General features: G+C 41.1%; 2 protein-coding genes across 5 annotated transcripts in view; one reads left to right on the forward strand and one right to left on the reverse strand.

The window, feature by feature from the left end:
* The first annotated feature begins 1139 nt into the window (after nucleotides 1–1139).
* tnfb (tumor necrosis factor b (TNF superfamily, member 2)) lies at nucleotides 1140–2857 on the forward strand. The gene is made up of 4 exons (XM_080897526.1): nucleotides 1140–1419; nucleotides 1519–1573; nucleotides 1676–1735; nucleotides 2001–2857. The coding sequence occupies exons 1-4, from the start codon at nucleotides 1231–1233 to the stop codon at nucleotides 2438–2440; spliced, it is 744 nt and encodes a 247-aa protein (XP_080753652.1). The 5' UTR covers nucleotides 1140–1230; the 3' UTR covers nucleotides 2441–2857.
* A 927-nt stretch (nucleotides 2858–3784) lies between these two features.
* gabbr1a (gamma-aminobutyric acid (GABA) B receptor, 1a) overlaps nucleotides 3785–20414 on the reverse strand; it is a 141341-nt gene continuing 124711 nt past the window's right edge. For 2 of the 4 annotated variants that reach the window (XM_080897362.1, XM_080897363.1), the window contains 5 exons: nucleotides 17224–17317; nucleotides 13572–13699; nucleotides 11286–11414; nucleotides 10366–10509; nucleotides 3785–6478 (listed from right to left, as the gene is read on the reverse strand). In XM_080897362.1, the coding sequence (XP_080753488.1) occupies nucleotides 6194–6478; nucleotides 10366–10509; nucleotides 11286–11414; nucleotides 13572–13699; nucleotides 17224–17317 (780 nt within the window). In that variant the 3' untranslated portion in view covers nucleotides 3785–6193. The remainder of the gene's footprint in view (nucleotides 6479–10365; nucleotides 10510–11285; nucleotides 11415–13571; nucleotides 13700–17223; nucleotides 17318–20414) is intronic. The other 2 variants (XM_080897364.1, XR_013973533.1) reach the window with 2 other exon arrangements.

Consider the following 20414-nt stretch of genomic DNA (forward strand, 5'->3'; position numbering starts at 1 on the left):
GGCAACATTTTTGCTGCAAGGTGCTCAAAATGCCAATTAAACCCTTTTAATTGGCATTTTTAAGTAGCAATTATGTACTTTCTGTATCCAACAACCAGAACAGATGTAGTCAGCTAGCATCAGCTGGGCGAGAATGGTTCAGTGTTTACGTAGTGTCACACAAGAATAAGCCTCTTATCGTGTGTAGACAGACCGTGTCCTCTACACACTTGTGGCTTTTGTGCATGTTTTTTGGTACAGCAAGAATAACATGCAACTTCTGTGGCACAAAAATGACTCCAAAAGAGGATGTCCGCAAAACTGTAGTTTCTCTAATGGCCACTAGAGACTCCCAGGTAGTTTAGTAAGCAAGCGTTTTAGTTTAAACTCGGATGTTAGCACACTGCCCTCTGGGCAAATAATGGCCACTTATGGCTTGAAAAAAACCTACATGGCAAAAACGAGACCTTGTGGTAGTTGTGGCCATCTTTTATATACAGTCTATGGGTAAAAAGAATACAACAACATGAATGTACTTTTTTTGAGTGAAAGGCTCCCTGTTTCTCAAAAGAGCTTTGAGCAAAATAACACTTCTGTGAAATACACGGTAAAGGCAAGCTAGACGTGAGCAACAAAAACACTCTAGTTACTAGAACTGCACTACATGCCAGAGAAAAATGTGTAGATTTGATTTGGAGAAAAGCTATTATGTCAGTGTACTGTGAAGACTTTACTAATAATTTATACAAGTCACGGTGGGGTGGGGGTTGTTTATTTATAATGTCCCTTTTCTGACCTCAAAATGTTGGTGAGCTGTACGAGTTAACCTCAGACACAGTGTGGTGCAACTGTGTGTCTGTCTCTCATCGTGTGTGTGCCTGAATATCTGTGTATATAATTTTTTTAGAAAACCAAAAGTCGCCATCAACCACTTTCCCATCCTGAAACCATAACTCCTGCGGTGACACTCCGCTAAATGTTCTGTAACTTTTCCTTCCCTCTCACTCTCCTTTCTCCATGACCCCGGTTGCGCTGCTGCCACCGCTGTTGCTGCTGCGCTGTCTCCACTTACACGGTGACATCACTGGAGTTTCCCCTGCAGCTGCATAAATACTACAGACTCTCCAGCAGAAGTTCACTCTTAACACAAACAGCACACTCAAAGAGAGAAGTGTCAGCACAGAAGACACAGACAACTGTTCGGTTTCTGGATTTCTTTAAAGATCAGACGGCAGAGGCTTTGTGCACAGCATGGTTGCATACACAACCACACCAGTTGATGTCGAGGCCGGTCCTGAGGCGAAGACTGTAGTTTTAGTTGAGAAGAAATCACCTGCAGAGTGGATATGGAAGGTGTGCGCCGTCCTCGTCGTCGTGGCTCTTTGTTTAGCAGGTGTCCTGCTGTTTGCCTGGTACTGGAATACGAGGCCAGAAAGGATGGTAAGGAGCATCTCATCTTTTCGAGTATGATGAAAAGTCTTTCAAAACCTGTGTGTGTGTCTATATATGTATCTAAGGATTCTTTTTTCCTCCATGCAGACACAAGTAGGACAGCCAGAAGCACTAAAGGCGAAGAACACTGGCGAAAAACCAGGTGATTATACACATGGGTGCTTATGAGAGGTTTTGATGAGAGCTACATTTGAGTCTTTGTGGATTATTTGAGACAAGCTCACATTTTTCTTCCTTCCTTCAGAGCCCCACTCCACGATAAAATGGATCAGCAGCAAAGCCAAGGCAGCCATCCACCTAGAAGGTGAGTCACCGCTTACCTTGATTTGGTCCTCAGCAAACAATAGGCTCATAATCTCAGCCTTCAAAGGAGCTTTTCTGAGTTTTTCTTCTCCCTCTGTGGTATTGGTAGCTCTCTTCTTTTTGGAAACCAAGAGCACAATAAGGAAGTCCCATAAGTCATTCATTAGCTTCAGTCAATACTTCATTCTGCTCTCCAAATAACAAACCTGTCAGTAATTCACACTCCGGTATTTCAAGGCTGTAACGTTTCTGATCTTTACTTGCAGGCAGCGACTCAAAAGGTCATCTGGAGTGGAGGAATGGTCAAGGCCAGGCGTTTGCTCAGGGCGGCTTCAAGTTGGAGGCCAACAAAATCATCATCCCACACACCGGCCTGTACTTCGTCTACAGCCAGGCATCCTTCAGGGTGATCTGTGGGAATAGCGATGACAATGAAGATGAGGAAAAAAGCCTCACAATTCTCAGCCACAGGATCTGGCGCTACTCAGAGTCTGTGGGAAGCCCCTCCACTCTGATGAGCGCCCTGAGGTCGGCATGCCAAGACACCATTCAGGATAGCTTCTCAGACCACGGCTGGTACAACGCCATTTACCTGGGCGCTGTGTTTCAGCTGAACGAAGGAGACACGCTGTGGACAGAAACCAACCAGCTATCAGAGCTGGAGACTGACGAAGGAAGGACCTTCTTTGGCGTGTTTGCACTTTGAAACGACTCTCCGCTTTGAGCAGAAAAGCTGCATGGAGCTTAAAAACTATGTGAACATATAGTTTTTTATTTCATCCACATGGTGATGTTTAAATATTGAAATCTCAATGGAGATGAAATTCCCAGCTGAAAACGTTAGGCTGGTTTTTTAAAACTATATAAACTGTAACAGTTTGCAACATTGTTTCTACTTTAGGCACTTTTGACATATTATTTATACTGACCTGAGATTGTATGAGGCTAGATTTCCTCTGCTGTATCAGATGATGACAAGGCTCTTTGGCTCAAGAGTTCAGATACAGAGGTGCTGTCATAGCTTGTATGTATTTATTTGTATTTATTTGTATTTAAATCACTGGGACCGGGACTTTAAAGGTATTTATATAAGTTTATATAACTTTAAAAATTTATATAAGTTGTGAAAAGAATAAAAATGCAGAAAACTACAGAGAATGGTCTCCTGTAATAGTTAGAAGTCTGTCCAGCCGGCGCTGCAGCACACACACACACACACACACACACACACACACACACACACACACACACACACACACACACTAGTTGGCAAAAGCTGCTATGAAATTCCTCCACAGCCAGCAAATACTTCCTTTGTTGGATCACACAAGTGGAGGGGAATTTCCTGCTTTTTTTCTGCCTCTTGCCGAGTGCTGTGTCAGGTGGAGGCCCACAGAAGCCTCAGCTCAGAGTGGGTTTTCCCCAATGGCAGCCATCCACCCCCACACACAGCCTCTCTCGTTCTCGACACCAACCCTTTCCCTGTGCATTACCACATACCTTGCTTTCAGTCAGCTGAAAAAAGATGGAACGGGAAGCTGTGCGAGATGAGGGATCATGGGACTGTGGCACAGCTGGGTTTGTCAGACTGTCATCATCTATAAACACACATCATACAAATAACGGACGCACTTGGGAGCAATTTGTCTACTTTTGTTTCATATGCAAGGCAAACATCCACTCATTGTCTCGGTAACGAGGTTCCCACTGGGCTTTACAGTTGGTCATCGTGTCAAATTTTGCTTCTAGCTTTTGTTTAATGAGCTTTTCTTCTGGGTTTATTTGGTTTTTTGAGTCCTGCAGAGCTGACCTAGAGACAAATATCAAGTTTCACTTGGACATAGATGAATTGGTCAAAACAGCCCGAGCAAATCAGAAAAACAACAAATAACTGGTGACATCTAGTGGATAGTGCAAACATGAGCAAACATGTGCTGTGCCTTTGGAATATGCACAACAATCCATATGATATGTCCACATATTTTAAAACGTATCAATTAAAACACGAGAAATACCCAGTGAAAAAACAAATATTTTATTTATGGTACCCATATATCTGCATACACATACTCTGAAATATATTAACATTTAATATCTTAGATATAGTGAATACAAATATCCCCAAATCCATGTATATTCTTATATATGTGCAAGATAATAGAACATTTCTGAAGTAATTTCTGCATTCATATACTACACTATCAAGTGATCAAGGTACTGCACAGTTAATAAATATGGCCTATTTCATTCATTTAAGTTGACTTTGACGGTCCTCCCCCAAACCCTGAGCTAAACCGAGTAACAGCGACACAGAGTGGAATCGTTTGTTCGGTTTAAAGTGCACACTGTGATTTACAGATATTTAAAAATATTTGACAAAGTGTTGTGTTACCTGCTAACAGCGTCATTCAGGCGTCATTGCTTTATAAAATCTGGAAATAGCTCATGAATGAAATAGTACATCCGCATTAACTGCCGAATAAATACACTATGTCACATTACTTTAAGTCCTTCATGGATGCTTTCACCACTTAGCTGAAGGCAAAAGATGAAGAAAATAAATTAGCTTCATTCCCAATCGTCTGTGGGAAAAAGGAAAAAATTCATGTACGTATACATACGACACAAAAAACGAAGTTTACAAGTATGACGGGTAACAGATTTACAGGTATAAAAAAATTGTGCTTTCTCTGCATATCTACAGTAATAGCCATCACAGAAGCCCTCAACGTTTCACTGCTGTCCAAACATAAAGTGGTTTAGATTTACAAAAGGCAGAAAGTACAGACTGTGCTTCTATTAAGTATGTTGGAATTTGGATGGCTCCAGTTTTGTAGACTGTATATGAATGTGTTTGACGGATAACTGTACCCCGTGAAATTAGGCAGCCAGAATAGACAGCTGGGCCTTGGTCATCATGGTAAGTGATGGTGATTACTCATATCAAATGTTTCCAGGACTCCACAGATAAAAATCAAACTGTCTGATATCCCATTCAATGCAGTCTCCTTGTGCACATCTGGAACACTTCCATTCTCTGTCCAAGGACCATTCAACCTCATATATGCGCTTCCATGTATCAGAACACTAATGCTTCACCATTTATTTTGGGGCTGACGATGGATTTCCAAGGAGCTAAATCTGGCTGAGTGACAAATTTACAGTGTTTAACCCTTGAAATGCCAAGAAAAACAACTGACCCTCAGGAGGCGATGTCATGGTCTTTAATCCTTTATGTGCTTAAACGATGACAGAACGAAAGATTTACTGCGTTTAACCTTTTAAACGTTCGGAAAATTTCACTCCTCATGAACATCCTGGTTGCACTCCTGACCTCCTGGACTGCCAGAACTGCACACGGAGTGTATTTCCACTGATAACTGGTGTTTGGCCCCACTGAAGCTAAGGGCCCCAAATGGTGATTTGAAAGTAGGGTCAGCATCAGTGCTGGATAAGATCCAGAAGTGCACAAGAGGACGACCCCAAAGGACTGTAGATGACAATATCTGCAAGATACGTTAGATGCAGGCTTGATGTGACTTGACTTGATGTCTCCTACTGTACTGTACTGCTAAATAAACACAAACTTCAAAAAATACATTGTAAAATATGATTTCAAACCCCAAAGCTATCAAAACTGTCCTCATTCATCAGTAACTTTGATCATTGTCTTCTTCAACATGGGTCTAATAAGGAACTAGCTTATTAAAATGCAGTTTTGTACTTGAACACACAGTCCTGACAACAGACATCCATGCATGCTTAGCTCCCTGGCCGTTTTAAATTATGGCTGTTTAATAATGCACATTTTTCGCTTCTGAGCTTCTCGGCTGCTTTTAGAGGAAACACTAGAGGGGGAAAAAAAGTTAAAACTGTACATTGCTTTGTCCCTTTGCAAATTTCAGTTTTCACAACTCTCCTGAAAGCTTAACAGAGAATAGAACAACAACTCTATGACAAAACAATCAAATATTACAGACCAATATAAATCACTACCGCATGTCTGTCTAGTTAATGAACTCGAGAGACAAAATGTGGAGACGATATAGCAAAGACACAAACACATCCTTTGAAGATCCTCGACACTGCGTCTCCACAACGAAACCAGATAACGAATGAGGGAGCGGAATGATTAAGAGACTATTGTTCACTTGATCTTTGAAAAAGACGTCGTGTGCTGCTAGTCTTAGATGTGCTTGTCGCCACGTCGAGCCACCGCGTGCGCCGTGTTTCTGGGTTGAACACAGTGAGATCAAAACTTAGAGGATGGGTGTTACCTGTGTGACTCTCCCCGAGTATAAAGCACTCCCGTGTACTCATTTCAGCTTCCACGCCGTGTTTTAAAACAGTGTCACTACTCCGCTGTGCTCGTTGCCCAAACAAGTGAAACTCACAGTGTCTCGTGCTGTTCTGTGTCCCTCGTGTGCGCCTCCCCCACCCGAACCCTCCCGTGTTTCACCTATTTATACAGCAGCGGGATCTGGCTGTTGTGACAGTGGTTGCGGCTCATCTTGCTGTCTGCTGGGTAGAGGTTGGAGGAGTTGGAGAAGGAAGGTGGGAGGGAATGATTGTCCGTGGTTGGGTTGGGATAGCCGGGCGGAGGGAGCAGGGACTTGGGATCTGGCTGAGAAGAAGGAGGCGGGGCATTGTGGTTCTGATTCTGGCCCGTGGAGGGTCGGCGGCGGTTACGTAGAGCCTGTCGTTCAGCCAGCTGATTGCGGAGCGCCGAAACCCTCTCTTCTTTCTGAAAACACAATCAGAGTCTGCAGTTACAAACTGAAGCATCCCTACGATGATCTAGAGCAGATATTTGTCATGTGATCGGCACACAGCCCCGGGGGCCGAAGCATCAGCCCGTGACTGACACTCTGTATAACTGCAGCACAAGCATGTCACAGATTTTTATATCAACTCTCAGAAGAAGAAAAGCACAAACACTTTTCTGGTGGCCAGCCATGAAGTTAAAACTGCCTGGGTTCCTTTGACAAAAACTGTGGGATTTTTCCATGATGTCAGTTTGTTGAAGTGTATATGCGATCAGTAGGTCTTGCACCAGGTCACATAACTTGACATTTATGATGATGCAGAATTTCCCAGATAACTTCTGTATTCTTATTTAGTTGATTATTAATGAACACTTTCTCTGAGATGCACAAAGGTTTCAAAATTCACAAGCGGGGTATTTACTAAAGTATTTATGATGTAGAACAAAATGTGATAATAAAATAATAAAATAAAACTTTTTGACTTTGAGACAATGACCTGCTGCACCTGATGGTGAAAGCAATGAAGAATGTTAGTCAGCTAATGCTGATCCATTTGTTTCAGGATCATTGAAGTCGCTGTTCTGTGGCAGAAAGCATTAAAGCAAACACATCATTTTTACACTGTCAGTTTAAATTAGCCAACATTGAATTAGCCAGGGTTGGCGTGATGATGTGATTTTGCCGCAGGGACAGGAGTGTTTTTCCATACTGTGCAGGACTTTAGAGAATCTGATTCAAAATCTATCTGGTGTTCAGAAAAGTAACTATGAGTTGATGTCCAATGAAAACTGCACTGTCAGAGGGTTTTTGTAGTGTCAGTCGCTGCAATTTTATACTGTTAACTAATAATTATGTGAAAATGTAAGTTGGGCAATGATGCAGAGAAATTCAAAAGTAATGTAACGAGAAGAGTAACAAATTACTTTCTTCAGGAAGTAAATCAGTAATTTATTCATATTACTTTTTGATAAACCCCTCACATCCTGAGTGTCAGGATTATAAACAACCCCCTGTCTTTCTGCCAACGTCTCACTTTGTGCTCCTGAAACTTTTTCCAATTACAAAGTTCATAAAAAAAAACCCATTTCCGGGTCCCTCATTCTGCTGGCGGTGGATTCCACCACGCAGCAGCTTTTAGTCATTTTCCATTTTTTGCTTGCAGATGGATCTGACAAGGAGTCACCTTCACACAACAAAGTCAGAGAGAGACATTCATTTTTTCCCTCCTGTGTGGATGGGACGTAACTGCACTCTGCCTCTATAGGTTAATAAGTACATTTTAAAAATAATAATTAAACTGATTAAAAATAAATCACAGTGAAAAAGCAACTCTGATATCTGATTAACTGCTTCAGAAATGTTCCTAGTGAAATACATTTGTGGGTTTCAGCTCCTCAGCTTGTGTGATTTACGTGAGTGAAATATCTTTGGGACCGTTTGGGTGACAAAACAAGACATCAGAAGATGTTATTACAGGTTCAGGGCTATTATGACTCTGAAGTAAACAAAACCAGGATGTGTGGATGAATATGCATGTTGATTAGCTCACCCAGCAAGTGTCCCTGGACGGCGATCCCCGAAGAACATAGCAAATTAGCCTTCTGATCATTCCAGGATTTAAAATTAGACTTTTTATGCTGTTTATATCACTGCTCATATTTTTTTATTATTAGTGCTGTTAGTAAAATGTCACACTCAGGCACTTTTTTTAAACAATTGTTGCTGCTTTAACGTAGAAATTTCCCCTTACAGGTTAAAAAAGTGTTTTATATAATTCATAGAAACCTGCAGGGAACTTGTGCTACTTCCTGTAAAATATTCTCTGAAACTTCCCTAAATATCTACAAGGAGATGGCAGAACGCCACATAACACAACCCAGTGAGCCACCGCAGATCTAATAATGTTAAATATAGAAAGCTGGAATACACGGTCACTACAGTAATCAGCAGAGGTCCGGCAGCCTCGCCTCTGTCAGTGCGCCCCAGGCTGTGGCTGTGGCTACAATGTAGCTGCCATCACCAGTGTGTGAATGGGTGGATGACTGGTTATGTAAAGTGCTTTGGGGTCCTTAGGGACTGGTAAAGCGCTATACAAATACAGACCATAATGAAATGAATTGTTACTTATAAAGAAAGATGAGCCAGAAATAACATGAAAACAAAACGGTTATTTCGCTGTTATTAACAGTGATGACAGCAAAACAAACACAATAACTGAAACTCCCATCTCCATTGGCAGGACTTTCCCAGCATATACAGGAATGTTTGATTATCCCAAAAAAGGTTGAGGGAAACAGCAGGAAAATCACCACAGCAACAATAACATTATTATAATGTTTAACTAGTTGTTTCTTCTTTTTCATTCACATCTTTGTTTCTGAAATTGTCAAAACTACCAGGAAAATGCTCCGATTCCTGACAAGGTATTTCACATAAGCTAACACATCCTCACTGGGACAGTAAATGGTTCACTCTGTGCAGCATTATCACATTTAGAGAACGACCAAAGACCAGCTGTGCAAGAAAAAGTAAAAACATATCTTTAAATTAAGCAACAACAATAATAATTTTGTCACCATAATTAAAGTTTTCGAAACTGAAATAAAAATAACAATAAAGAATTAAATCAAACATGAATTTAATAAGTGAAGAGATGCAGGTTTTTGATTACTTTTAAAACATAAAGCGACAGACAACCTTTCACTAAAAGTTACATAATACTGTTATTACTGTAGTTTTAAGGTTTCAGGTGACTTTATTTGTTCCCATTAGGGTTTAAAATCACAGCCATTAAAAAAACGAAAGAAACTTCAGTCTTTGCTGGATGTCCTCACTCGCTCTGTGGCAGCTGTGGTTTCTAATAATTGAGTTTTAGACTGAAAGATCAGATGAGCCACAGTCTGTGTCTCTGGGAACGCAACACTCACCTCCTCAGTCAATGCAGACGGAGCTTCAGAGTTTTCCCCCTTTAACTTGAACCATTATCAAAACTCTGCTTTTTTTGGCCTCTGACACTGTTTTTCTTTATTTTTCAGTTTCTCTGGCTGAAAATCCTCAGATTGTTTTGCTTTAGCCGACAGGCTTCTCCAAGAAAACAGCTTCACTCTTTGCTGTTCAACCCCGAGGTAAATGTGCTTCCATACAAAGAGAATGGCGGCAGGACAAAGAGCGTTTTAATGATGGACAGAGCTTCCAGGTCTGAAAAGTGAACCCAACAAAAAGTGCCAAGTTTTCCAATTAGAGAGAGCGTCTAGCCTTTAAGGGTCTTAGGCACTAGTTTTATACTCAATAACATGCTAAGTTAGCTTAGTCATTAATATAATTAAAAACAAAGATTATCCGAGGTAAGCTCATTGGCTAATGAGCTGTCAGCCAATGAGTGTGCAGACTGCGATGGTGAAAATGCTTCATAGCAGGATTTCATTTACTAACGTTGGAGTGAAACGGCACCATCACAGTGTTTATATCCATCATTTCTATTGTCTATGATTAGTGAGCGAACATGCGTTTATTGATTTATAATGATTCCGACACACTAACGCACAAATACACTTAAAAGGAATTTTCCACATGCATCTAATTACCGTGCAGGTTAAGAGCATTTCTATGCACATATTAGGCAATGAGGTCATCACGTTTGCACTGCATGGGAACATCTTGCAGCATATCTATGTTCACACAGGCAGCACTCTCAGTGCTCAGCATGCCACACAAACATACATAATAAATGAATTACATAAGATATCTGTACAATGATTTTTTACGAGTGTGTAGTATATCTATCGCCTTCACGGGTGAACTCCAGGTTAAACTGGAATCTGTATTTAATAATAATGATATGTGCATCTGTTTAATGCGTCCTCACCTCCTGGATGATCTTTTGCAGCTCCCTGTTCTCCCTCTCCAGCTGCCTGGACTTTTCCTCGTCGTTGTTGTTGGTGGACGAGCCGGTCTTCAGGGTGTCCTGCTGCTCCGACTGCCACTCGCCGCGGGTGATGAGACGCCGCATCTGGACCGTTGCAGAGACAGGAATTCAATAAAGAAGAAAATCAGGACTGAGACCAGCTACCCTGCGCCCAATGAATAATGCATCTATTCAGAGCCCGTAATAAAACATCTTTAATATTTGCAGCCCTCTCAGCCAAATCACTCACATTTCTCTAAAGGCTTAAAAATATTATTCATCACTGAAGACTTTTATTTTACTTTAGTGACAAGTTCAGCACTCGCTGCTGCGCCGTCTCTGCACAGCAGTGAGCTCCCACAAATATCCTGATAATCAAAGGGTGGAGACGATATTGTGATTTCCTGTTAATGAAATTTGAATTTCTGTAAGCAGCACTCTTCCTTCTGTCTGCAGCATGTGCACCGCGCGGCTCTTCTTCTGTTCATAACAACCCAAAAAACCCACGGCACTGCCAGACGTGTAAAACGTCTCACTTTGTTTGTTGCGGAAGATTTTTTTTCCTACTCCAAATGTTTACGGCAGCTACAAATGTAAAAGCTCCCAGCAAGAAATTTCGCAGATTATTACCTTAATGTTGAAACGGTAAGACAGATATGATTTGAGCCGGTCCAATGTTGCGCTACACTCAAACGTCAAAGCGTGTTTATGCAGTTGGGAAACAAAAAAGCTGTCAGAGTGAATAATGTGATCGTGACTGTCGTGCGCTACAAGCTGCAGCTCATTCCTAAAGATGCTGAATTTGAAACGTTTGACCTTCAGTTTCACTTCACTATGAATGTCAGCGGATCTTAAAAGGTGTCAATCATGAGCAGGAGCACCTTGGGTACAAAGAGCACCACCAGTGTGATGTAGGCAGAGAAGACGATAGCTAGAGAAGCAAAGGCAAAGGAGGCGTCCTGCTGTGAAGACAGGATCATAGTCACCGGAGCTGTGATCAGGCACAACACCTGCAGGAAGACAGAGAGAGAGAAAGAAGTAAGAACAAAGGGGAGAGTGAGATTAAATGTAAAAAGAAAGAAGGGAGGTAGGGTTGGAGGACAGGAGGTGGAGAATAAAGCAGAGTTGGAGAGCGACAGGATGAGAGGGGAGGAAAATCACATCCGTAAAAGCATCAGGCATCTGTTTATCATTCCGGGGAGGGCTCCCATGTGAAAACAGCATTAAAAAGTCATGACTGAAGTGGCAACAGCGTGCTGACAATCTCCACATTGTCATCTCATCAGGGCCTGGAGCTCACAACTTAGCAAAGAGGAAGGAGGTCCCCTCGCAGACGCCATTAACTATTGACATCGTCATAAAACTGAAATGTGAATATTATAAGATAAAATAGCAACATTAGACGTGACTCACATTGTGGAGCCATGGGACGAAATGGTCACGCAAAGCTGCATTTAATGACATCATAAACAACCATAAATGATGGATGGATGATAAATCTTCTCCTCGATAAATGAGGCGAGATCTGTCCATTTATTAATTATATATCCACAGAGTATAAGATGATAAATGTGCAGCTGCTCATTAGGGAGCTTTCTTATTCATATATTAATGGGGATTCGGGCCAGTGCAGGAAAATGTCAGTTAAAAACAGCAACCTATAAAAAAATGTTTGCCTTCTCTTGATCAAAACAGGGAAAAAAAACCTCTGCTGGCAGTTAAAGCAACAGAAACAACTTTTATTTTTTCTCCTGCAGACATTTTACATCAATTCCAAAGTTAGTCTGTGTCAAGAGTGTCAGGAAATGGCAGCAAGAATTTGTCTAAAGTGGCTACGGTGAACATAATGGCTGCTATTCCAGTGTGAAGTGCATCCTAGGTGCCTGCGTTTAAGATGATTCACTTGCTATTAACAGCCGCTGAAAAATGTTTATGACTGACGGCTGCTTTTACTGCCATTCTTTAGTGCCCAAATGGGTGCATTTTTAAACCTATTGCTGCCATGGGACGGGATAACTCCATACTGTGCATGTGGTCTCAGAGATACACTTTGCATTACCCGCACTGTGCAACACACAGTACATGCCCAGCACTAAAGCTGAACTGCAGCACTCTGATAAGGTTGGCTTGCATCTGAGTGCTGCGCAGTAACAGTCTGCTTTGTATTCTTTTGATTTCATTTAACATTTACTTCACCGTGAAATGTCTTTGAGTTTGCACTTTGCAAACAAGACTTGAAATAAGAGTATCATAGCAGCGCAGGTACGATGAGGCAGCACCTGGAGCTGGCAGCAGAATGATTTGGATAGAAATGCAATAGGGGCTCTGAATTTAAGAGAAAAACATACATATATACACATATATATAAATCCCAGATCAAGATGAATATTAACTTCCTTGTTGAATCTAAATTGACTCTAAAATTTGAATTAAAGATTTACTCCCAACTGTAGGTGTACACAAAGCATTGTAGTCATGTATGGGCAACTAATACAAGCCTAATATGGACCAATCGTGCTCATTTTCAGTGCTGTATTCTTATTCCAGGACCATTCATAATAATCCTTATTTATCTTATGTCATCCCTCGGTTCTTCCTCTGTCTGGAACAAGCCCGTCTACCTCCCCTGCCTCCCTGTAAGTCAGCGGCCCCTTCTCACTTGTTTTTTTGCAGAAGCTAGCATAATATAATTGTGATCTTGTGTATGCTGTCACTGCTTTGAATAATATTAGCTTTCACGCCACAGTACAAGCACATCCTGCATGCTAAAGAGTGATGCCTGCAGTTTACTTAAGGGATGTACATATCGCTGATCACAAGTTATGCCGAGTTCCTTTAAATTACCTGTGACATTAACTTTTATAAACGACCAGAACCTGTAACGTATTGCCTCTCGAGAGCTGGCCAAGCTACCTGGCTGAACGAGCAGGAAAGTAACTTCTGGAAGGCAAAAAAAAATCTCAGCTCCAAAGTAATCATGGACCACTGGCATTGATTAACTCCCCGCTGATATACTGCGGGCATTTTGTGCTACGGAGTAATAAAAACCATACTTATTGCCACTTTGTTATTCCACATCCTACAAAAGCAAGACAGCTGTAAAAATTTAAACCGCCGCACCCAGAAATGGGCTTAGGCATGATGGAGCTGTTTCTTTACGGACTCACAGCAACGTTGTAAATAGCCATCCCCACGGCCCGATGGTCATTGATTTTTTCTGTGGAGACAGACTTGGTCTCATATGCCAGAAAAATGCCCAGCAGCAGCAGCAGACCCTTGTAGCCGTAAACCACACCTAAAGGAAAAGAGAGGAAGAGAGAGAACGGTGAGGCGATGGAGGTGAGTACAGATGAGCAGCCGCGTTATGCAACGCAGGCAGTTGTTTAAAGTGCAAATATTTATATAATATATAAAATATTAATATTAAATATGATGCTGATTTCCATTTTTATGTTAAGACTCAGCAGTTTTTCCTGAATCACACACACCCAAAAATTATTTATATTCATACTGCCTGCTATGCAGCTCTTCAGCTGAAGAGCTGTAACAAGCAGTTTTAGCTCCTCCCTAAAAGCCCAATTGCTACTCATTGGCTAGCTTCTGGAAGCCAGCAGAGGAGCAGCAGTTAGAGATAAAAAAAAAAAGTATTATCATTACAGGGAACATAATGCAGGCTTTAGGTGTTAATCAGGGTGTGATGGTGTTGCTATACAGCTTAAAATACTAGCCATCACCAAATGACTCTTTAGTGTCTCCCTGCACTCTGGGATATGTGCATGTGCATTAAATAAATGCAACACTATGAGGGACAGTTAGGGCCAACAGTAGGACTCCTGGGATGTCATGGGGGCTATAAGTTTGGTCATTAGCTTCTGAGAGTCAATCTTCATTTCGGTTCGAGTGTAAGATTCTCCTGGTGAACATAATCTCACGCGTGTTCGTTCGGTCACGCACTCAATAAATAAACGACTACATGACTGAAGAAACCTAAACAGATGAACACATTCATATTATGAACAAAATCACAGACTATCTGCAAACATGTGAAACATGACAGCTCGGGACCATATTGGTTGGGTCTGATTATTGGGGTGTCATAACCCCCCTAACCCCCCTGGGAATTGCGCCCCTGCTTGGGACACGTCCCTTCTCCATAAATGAAATACTTTGGAACAATAGCAGGCTACCTGAAAGTGTCACGCACACGCTGTCAGGACAGTCTGATGCTGAATTATAGTTATAGCCCTGTAAAGTGTCACATATACACTGTGTTCCCTCTAAATTCTGAGATATTGGAAGCAAAACTCCTCATTTCCAAAAGACCAATTTCACATCAAAATGCCCTGAAATTGTGTAAGCGACACAGCGAGATAGTCTGTTATCAAGTGAAACTGGTGGAAAAATGGAAGTTTCTCTGTGTCATTTGCTGCTTTTCAGACTCAGATGGTGTTTGGAAATGGATTCTTTATTATTAGGCAATTCTTAAGTTTGCAGTTTGCAGCTGCTGTTCTTCTTGTTTATTTTCATTTTGTGTTGTTTACCTATTTATGTCTTTTATTTATTCATTTATTGAAAGTCTGAAATGAATCACTTTTTACAGGCCGTTACCATAAACCAACAAGTTTTGTCCCTTTGCCAGTGCTGTAGGCACAAACGTAAAGAATAACCTTTACCCGGTAGTAACTACGGAGAAAATAATGAAAGCTATTAAAATATGAACCAAATGAAAACTAATGAATAAAATGTTTAAAACAAAATCATTTGGAGTTTTCATGATTAATGCAATACAAATTTGTCCACCTAACATTAACACACGTGTGTAAAGGTAAAACATCCTCAAACCTTAGTCGTGTTTTTTTAGGCCAAGAAAACTGTCAGTAAAGAGTTTTGGCTTTTGAAGCCACAAAGACTATATATTTCTCAAAGTGGATGCTAAGGAGATGCTGAAATGTGACAGGTAGAGAAAAAAAGAGCACATGCCGTGGAACGTCTCCAGGATGCTGAGGTGGGAGGAGAAACTGGGGGGTTGTTGATGGGCTTCATTCAGATCAGCAGCAACATAAGAGACAGAAGGCCTTGAGGCTGTTGTAATTTTTGTCCTTGGATTGCTATTATGTCATTAAATTTTAATATTGTTTCAGGCGAGAGAGTAGCCACTTAAATCCTGAATATTTGGCCAGTTTATCCAAATAATGTCTGAAATCTGGTCCGTCTATTTTGGAGACAAAGATCCACCCGCCGGGTAAGATCGATCAGTGTCCATCACAGTCCCTGAGCTTGGCACACCCTTTAGGTCTTTACTGCTGACGTGATAAGTTGTAGTTGTGGATTTGGTTTCCCTGAATGTTTTTGCTTTTGCTTGTATGCCATTAGATACCACTGCAGGATACCATCATAGTGACATGACTGCTTCCATTAATTTTAAAGTCAGCTCTCCATGAATTGTATATGTTACAGCAAATTTACTAGTAACAGGAAGCATCACATATCCTGTAAAAACAGCCGCGTAATGCCTCTGGAGGCAAATCTGTGACCCTGATATCTCAGATTTAGCTTTTGCAAGCAAGGTTGTGTTGCATTGTGGGGGCTACAAGAGCCGTTTTTCACCTTTTCTACCAGAGTAAGATCTTTCTTTTTTAGCTATGCAAGCTAGCTTGAGGTACAAGGGTAGCCTCTTCTTGGTCAATCACATTTTGAATGACTGATTAATTCTACTCCGATTTGGATGAATTTAATGGAATTTGGTATAATCATGAAGGCTGGGCGAATAAACTCAATGTCTTTGGTTTTCCTGCCTCCTGGTCTCTAGACCTGTGTGACTGAGACCTAAAATCATGAAACAAAAAAGTCCCAGACAAGCCTTAAACTTCATACTGCTGTATGAAAGTCATGGATTTTCTTATGAGGACTTTAAACGATTAGTTGGGCTTTCTCACCTGGTAAAATTGTATCATGACACAGTACGGTTTATGGTGGAAAGTGACACTAGTGTGTGTTAAAATGTGACAACAGTGTGAGAGTGAGACAGCTTTGGACTCTCTGGGGATGTCAACATATGAAGAGACTTGCAGAAGTCAATCAATCACCAGCTACACATTGATAAAGGCCTTTAGTCCCCCGGTCTTATTTTAGTTTGTGTCTCAAATACATTTTATGTATATTTAATGCAAAATAACTGAGATATTTATGGATGTTTTACAAATTTTGGGCTCATGCTGACTTAACACCAAGTGCTGGTGATAAATTCAATGTGGCCTTTGAGGAGTAAAAACACTGCACAGATGTAAAGTCAAAAATGTTGATACAATAGATACTGAAGAGAAAAATATGCAGGATACAAAGAAATCCAGTCAGAGTCGGAGAGAAAAGAGAATCGGTGACTGAGTAAAATTCAACACTTATTCAGACTGTCCATTGTTTGTTTACACCGCCTGATATTAAAGCACCATCTTTTCTTCCCAGAGAAGGGAAATGCTATGGGGCAATGGCCCAGTTTGTGACCCACATTATTTGAATTTCAGCACCATTATACTTTCATAAGAGCTGCCACACTAAGAAAGATAGCAGCAAGACAGACAGAGAGAGGGACTGCGTGGGCCGACAAAAAGCAAAGAGGGAGTAAAGCAGGAGAGAAAAGAGGACTCAAATGTAAGGGGCGGCGGGGGCTGAGGGATACGAGGGCTGTGATATGAGACCTGTTAAATTCTGAGTGAGCGGCAGTGACGTGTGTGCGCATATGTACGCGTGTCACAAAGATACTCAAAACCAGAGGAGGGTGAAGCAGAATAGGGAGACAGATTGTTAAGAGAGGACAGATACCGAGCCACGTGTTCATCTTCTTTGAGCTGCAGTGCTCCAGCAGGGGCTGAATCAGGACATCCAAATCTTCTTTAGGAGCCTCCTTAGTGAACTTCTACTCACACGGCAGACAATGGAAAAGGAAAAAGGGATGGAAGGATGAGAGTGAGAAAGGGAAAGGGAGCGAGAAGACAGAGAGGGGGAGATAATAAGAAACTATGAAACAGTAGCATGGGCAAAATTGCACAGTAAGTATAAGCCTCAGCGACCGATCCCCTCGGGTAAATAGGGCCTTCCCGACAGGCAGATATAGATCACTGAATTAAAAGGATATCAGACATCCAATAAATATGAAATATGAGCATTTTAAAAGTCCATCAAATGTAAGATTTGACTGTAATTACATCCACTGTGGTGCAGGTTTGTAAATCGCTTGCTCCCGACTGAGGACGAAAGTGCTTAATGAGTATGTTTGCGTGCATTTGAGTATCCTGGTGTTCTCATCTTAATCTGATTTGGACTGTATTCAGGACATAAAATTTAAATGGAAGACTGTCCGAAGACACAATAATAACATCTGTGTCTCGATTCCTGAACACTGACATTCATTTTCTACTAAATGAGGCTAAAGAGATAAAGTCAGTTTGCTTTTGCTGTGTGGGTCACCACCCTGTCTCAGCACAAACACCATTCCTAATCTGCAAGACACGGACTGCATATGAAAGATGAATTTAGAGATCATGATCGCTGATTTGTGAACTCTGCATTTTAATGCCTCACAGTTGGTGCTTTCCCCTTTGCCATGTTTATCAGAGCAGCCAGGAGGACCATGCTGGATGCCATTAAAATAAAAAAAATATTCAAATGGCGCCAACACTAAAAACATGTCTGTGACTCTATTATTAGCTGAGTTGAAGACACCGGCTAGTAGCATCTCCTATCACTCAAAATGTCCATCATATGTCCGCATGTCTTAGTAATATTTAATAATAAGAATCTACTGGGCTCATTTTGCGTGCTGCTTGGAGCTAGTCTCAAGCGACACTTTGAGGGACTGCTTTCCCATTTTTGGCATCACTGTCTTGGCTTTGCTTTTTGGCTACAGAAGCTGCTGCTTGGTGCAACACCCACAAACAATGGCAATAAGAACAAAAGGCAAAATGTGGAGAGAAGGACGCTGCCACCTTGCACTAATGACTTAATTTGCAACCAGAGTTTGCACAGCTGTAACCGTGGGTGGAGACAAGGTATCAAGGACAATGTATTATTATGCATGTAGGTGCAGAAGACAAACAGCTTGAAGCTAATAACATTTGTCTAGAAAACAGTTAGCATGAAGCTAGTTCTTTGACAACGAAGGACATTCCAGAAGCCGGTTGGGCTACTGTGCTGACTTTTGGGCATTTCCAATGCAAAATGATGGTAACTATTTCAGTTATATTTTGGCTTTACTTTTGTACTTTGGGATGAGAGCTGGTGAGCTGTCCATTTGTATATGCACTCTATGGCAACACTACAAAAACCCACTGTAACTCGTGTCAAAGGTTCCCTGTGGTGAGGACACAAATGAGGACTAACATGAGAGTTTAGGGCTTTGCGCAGGTTTTAAACAGAACGTTCTGTCTCTGTTTGTCTGGATGCGAGCTATTCCTGCTGCTCCGGCTCGTCTTGGTCACTTCCGTTTTTTCCTACACAGACAAAATCATCTCTTACTCAGTTTCAACATCCCTGCTCTCATCCACTCCAATCTCCTCCCTTCATCTGTGGCTCTGCTCTGTGATGTTTCATCTCATTGGAGTCTAACCAAAATAACTTTAATTTGCATGCTCACGTTTCCGCAATAAATTTTGGTCTTATCTTCCAAATGATCTCTTCCTCTTGAAATGCAGATCATTTCGCGGAGTAGAAAGTGTGAAGTGGTAAAAAGAAGCAGAGGAGAGCACTTGCAATTTTCCCATCATTGCAGTGGTTTCAAATCAGAATTTTCATGTTAGCAGTGATGATTTACCTGCGTGCGTTTTCGTTTTATGAAAGGGGTGACTCACAGTGACAAACACACACTGCAGTTTCTCTGTTTTACAGCGTATTTTGCCCCAGTGTTTTTACTCGCCGCAGCTCTCAAAGCATTGTTTTCAGCTGCAGCAGGCAGCCGTTTTTAGCAAGAAAGCTGCAAAAGCCCACTGTGCACAGTTAGTAACTAGCTAGTGAATATAGTAGCTCATTTAGCAGCCAAAGAGCCAGATATTTCTCTCAGAGGTTAGCAGAGAATAAAAAGAGACCTAAAAGAAATTCAATTGGTTACCAGAAAGCTTGTTATGCCACTATTCAGTTTGGAAATAAAGTAAAACTTGAATATAGATTTTTTTTAAATTGCCAGTTATTGGACTTTAATTTTAATAGATTTCAAATCAAAGCAAACAGCCAAACTGTCCTTCAACTAATATCTCTTCAAGCTGGTGTAGATAAGCAAGTATCACATCATCCATTATCAATGTGTTCTGAGCTCAAAGTGAGTTCAGCAATGTTTCATTTTTCCCCACTGTGACACATCAAAATGGCTCATTATGATATCAAAAAACACAAAACATAGAAGCATTAACTGAATTTGGACACTAAGGGGATAAAAAGCAGCAAAGGAATATGTAGCCATCTCTTTATGCTGCAGGTTTTCCAGCGTTCCCTCTCTATGTTGAACTTTAACTTTGGTCAGCTACATATTTTAAGGAATATCCCTCAGTTTTTAGCTGCTAACTTTAACACAGACTGACTGACTGCTGTGTAGTGCTCAGCAGGTAACACAGGGCACCTTAATGGGAGGTTTTTCTTCTCTGAAAATTATTGTCTGTGTTATTATTGAAAAGAATTAAAAAGAAGTTTAAAAGGTAGATTGAAACGGTTAAAAAAGTAAAGATGGGTATTCGGTTACCCCGCAGTCTTACAAATGACCAGCAGGGGGAGCCTCCCGTGGTTTCGATAAGAAGTCAGCGTGTGCAGAAATTTGTGGAAAAACGACCTTTCTACCATGTTGGTTACATTTACGTTTGTTTATACATTAATAAAAACTTTCCTGCTGAGCTTATGGTCAAGTTTTGTTTCATAAAAAATTGTAAATTCATTAAGAGTCAAATAAATACAAACTTTGGTTGCTTTAGAGAAGCTGCTTTGTGAGAGTGCAGTGTTTCTATGTCAGAGTCATAACGCTCGTGTCAAAG

Source organism: Rhamphochromis sp. 'chilingali' (assembly GCF_963969265.1).
Source record: "Rhamphochromis sp. 'chilingali' genome assembly, chromosome: 11".
In the NCBI taxonomy this organism is placed as follows: domain Eukaryota; kingdom Metazoa; phylum Chordata; class Actinopteri; order Cichliformes; family Cichlidae; genus Rhamphochromis; species Rhamphochromis sp. 'chilingali'.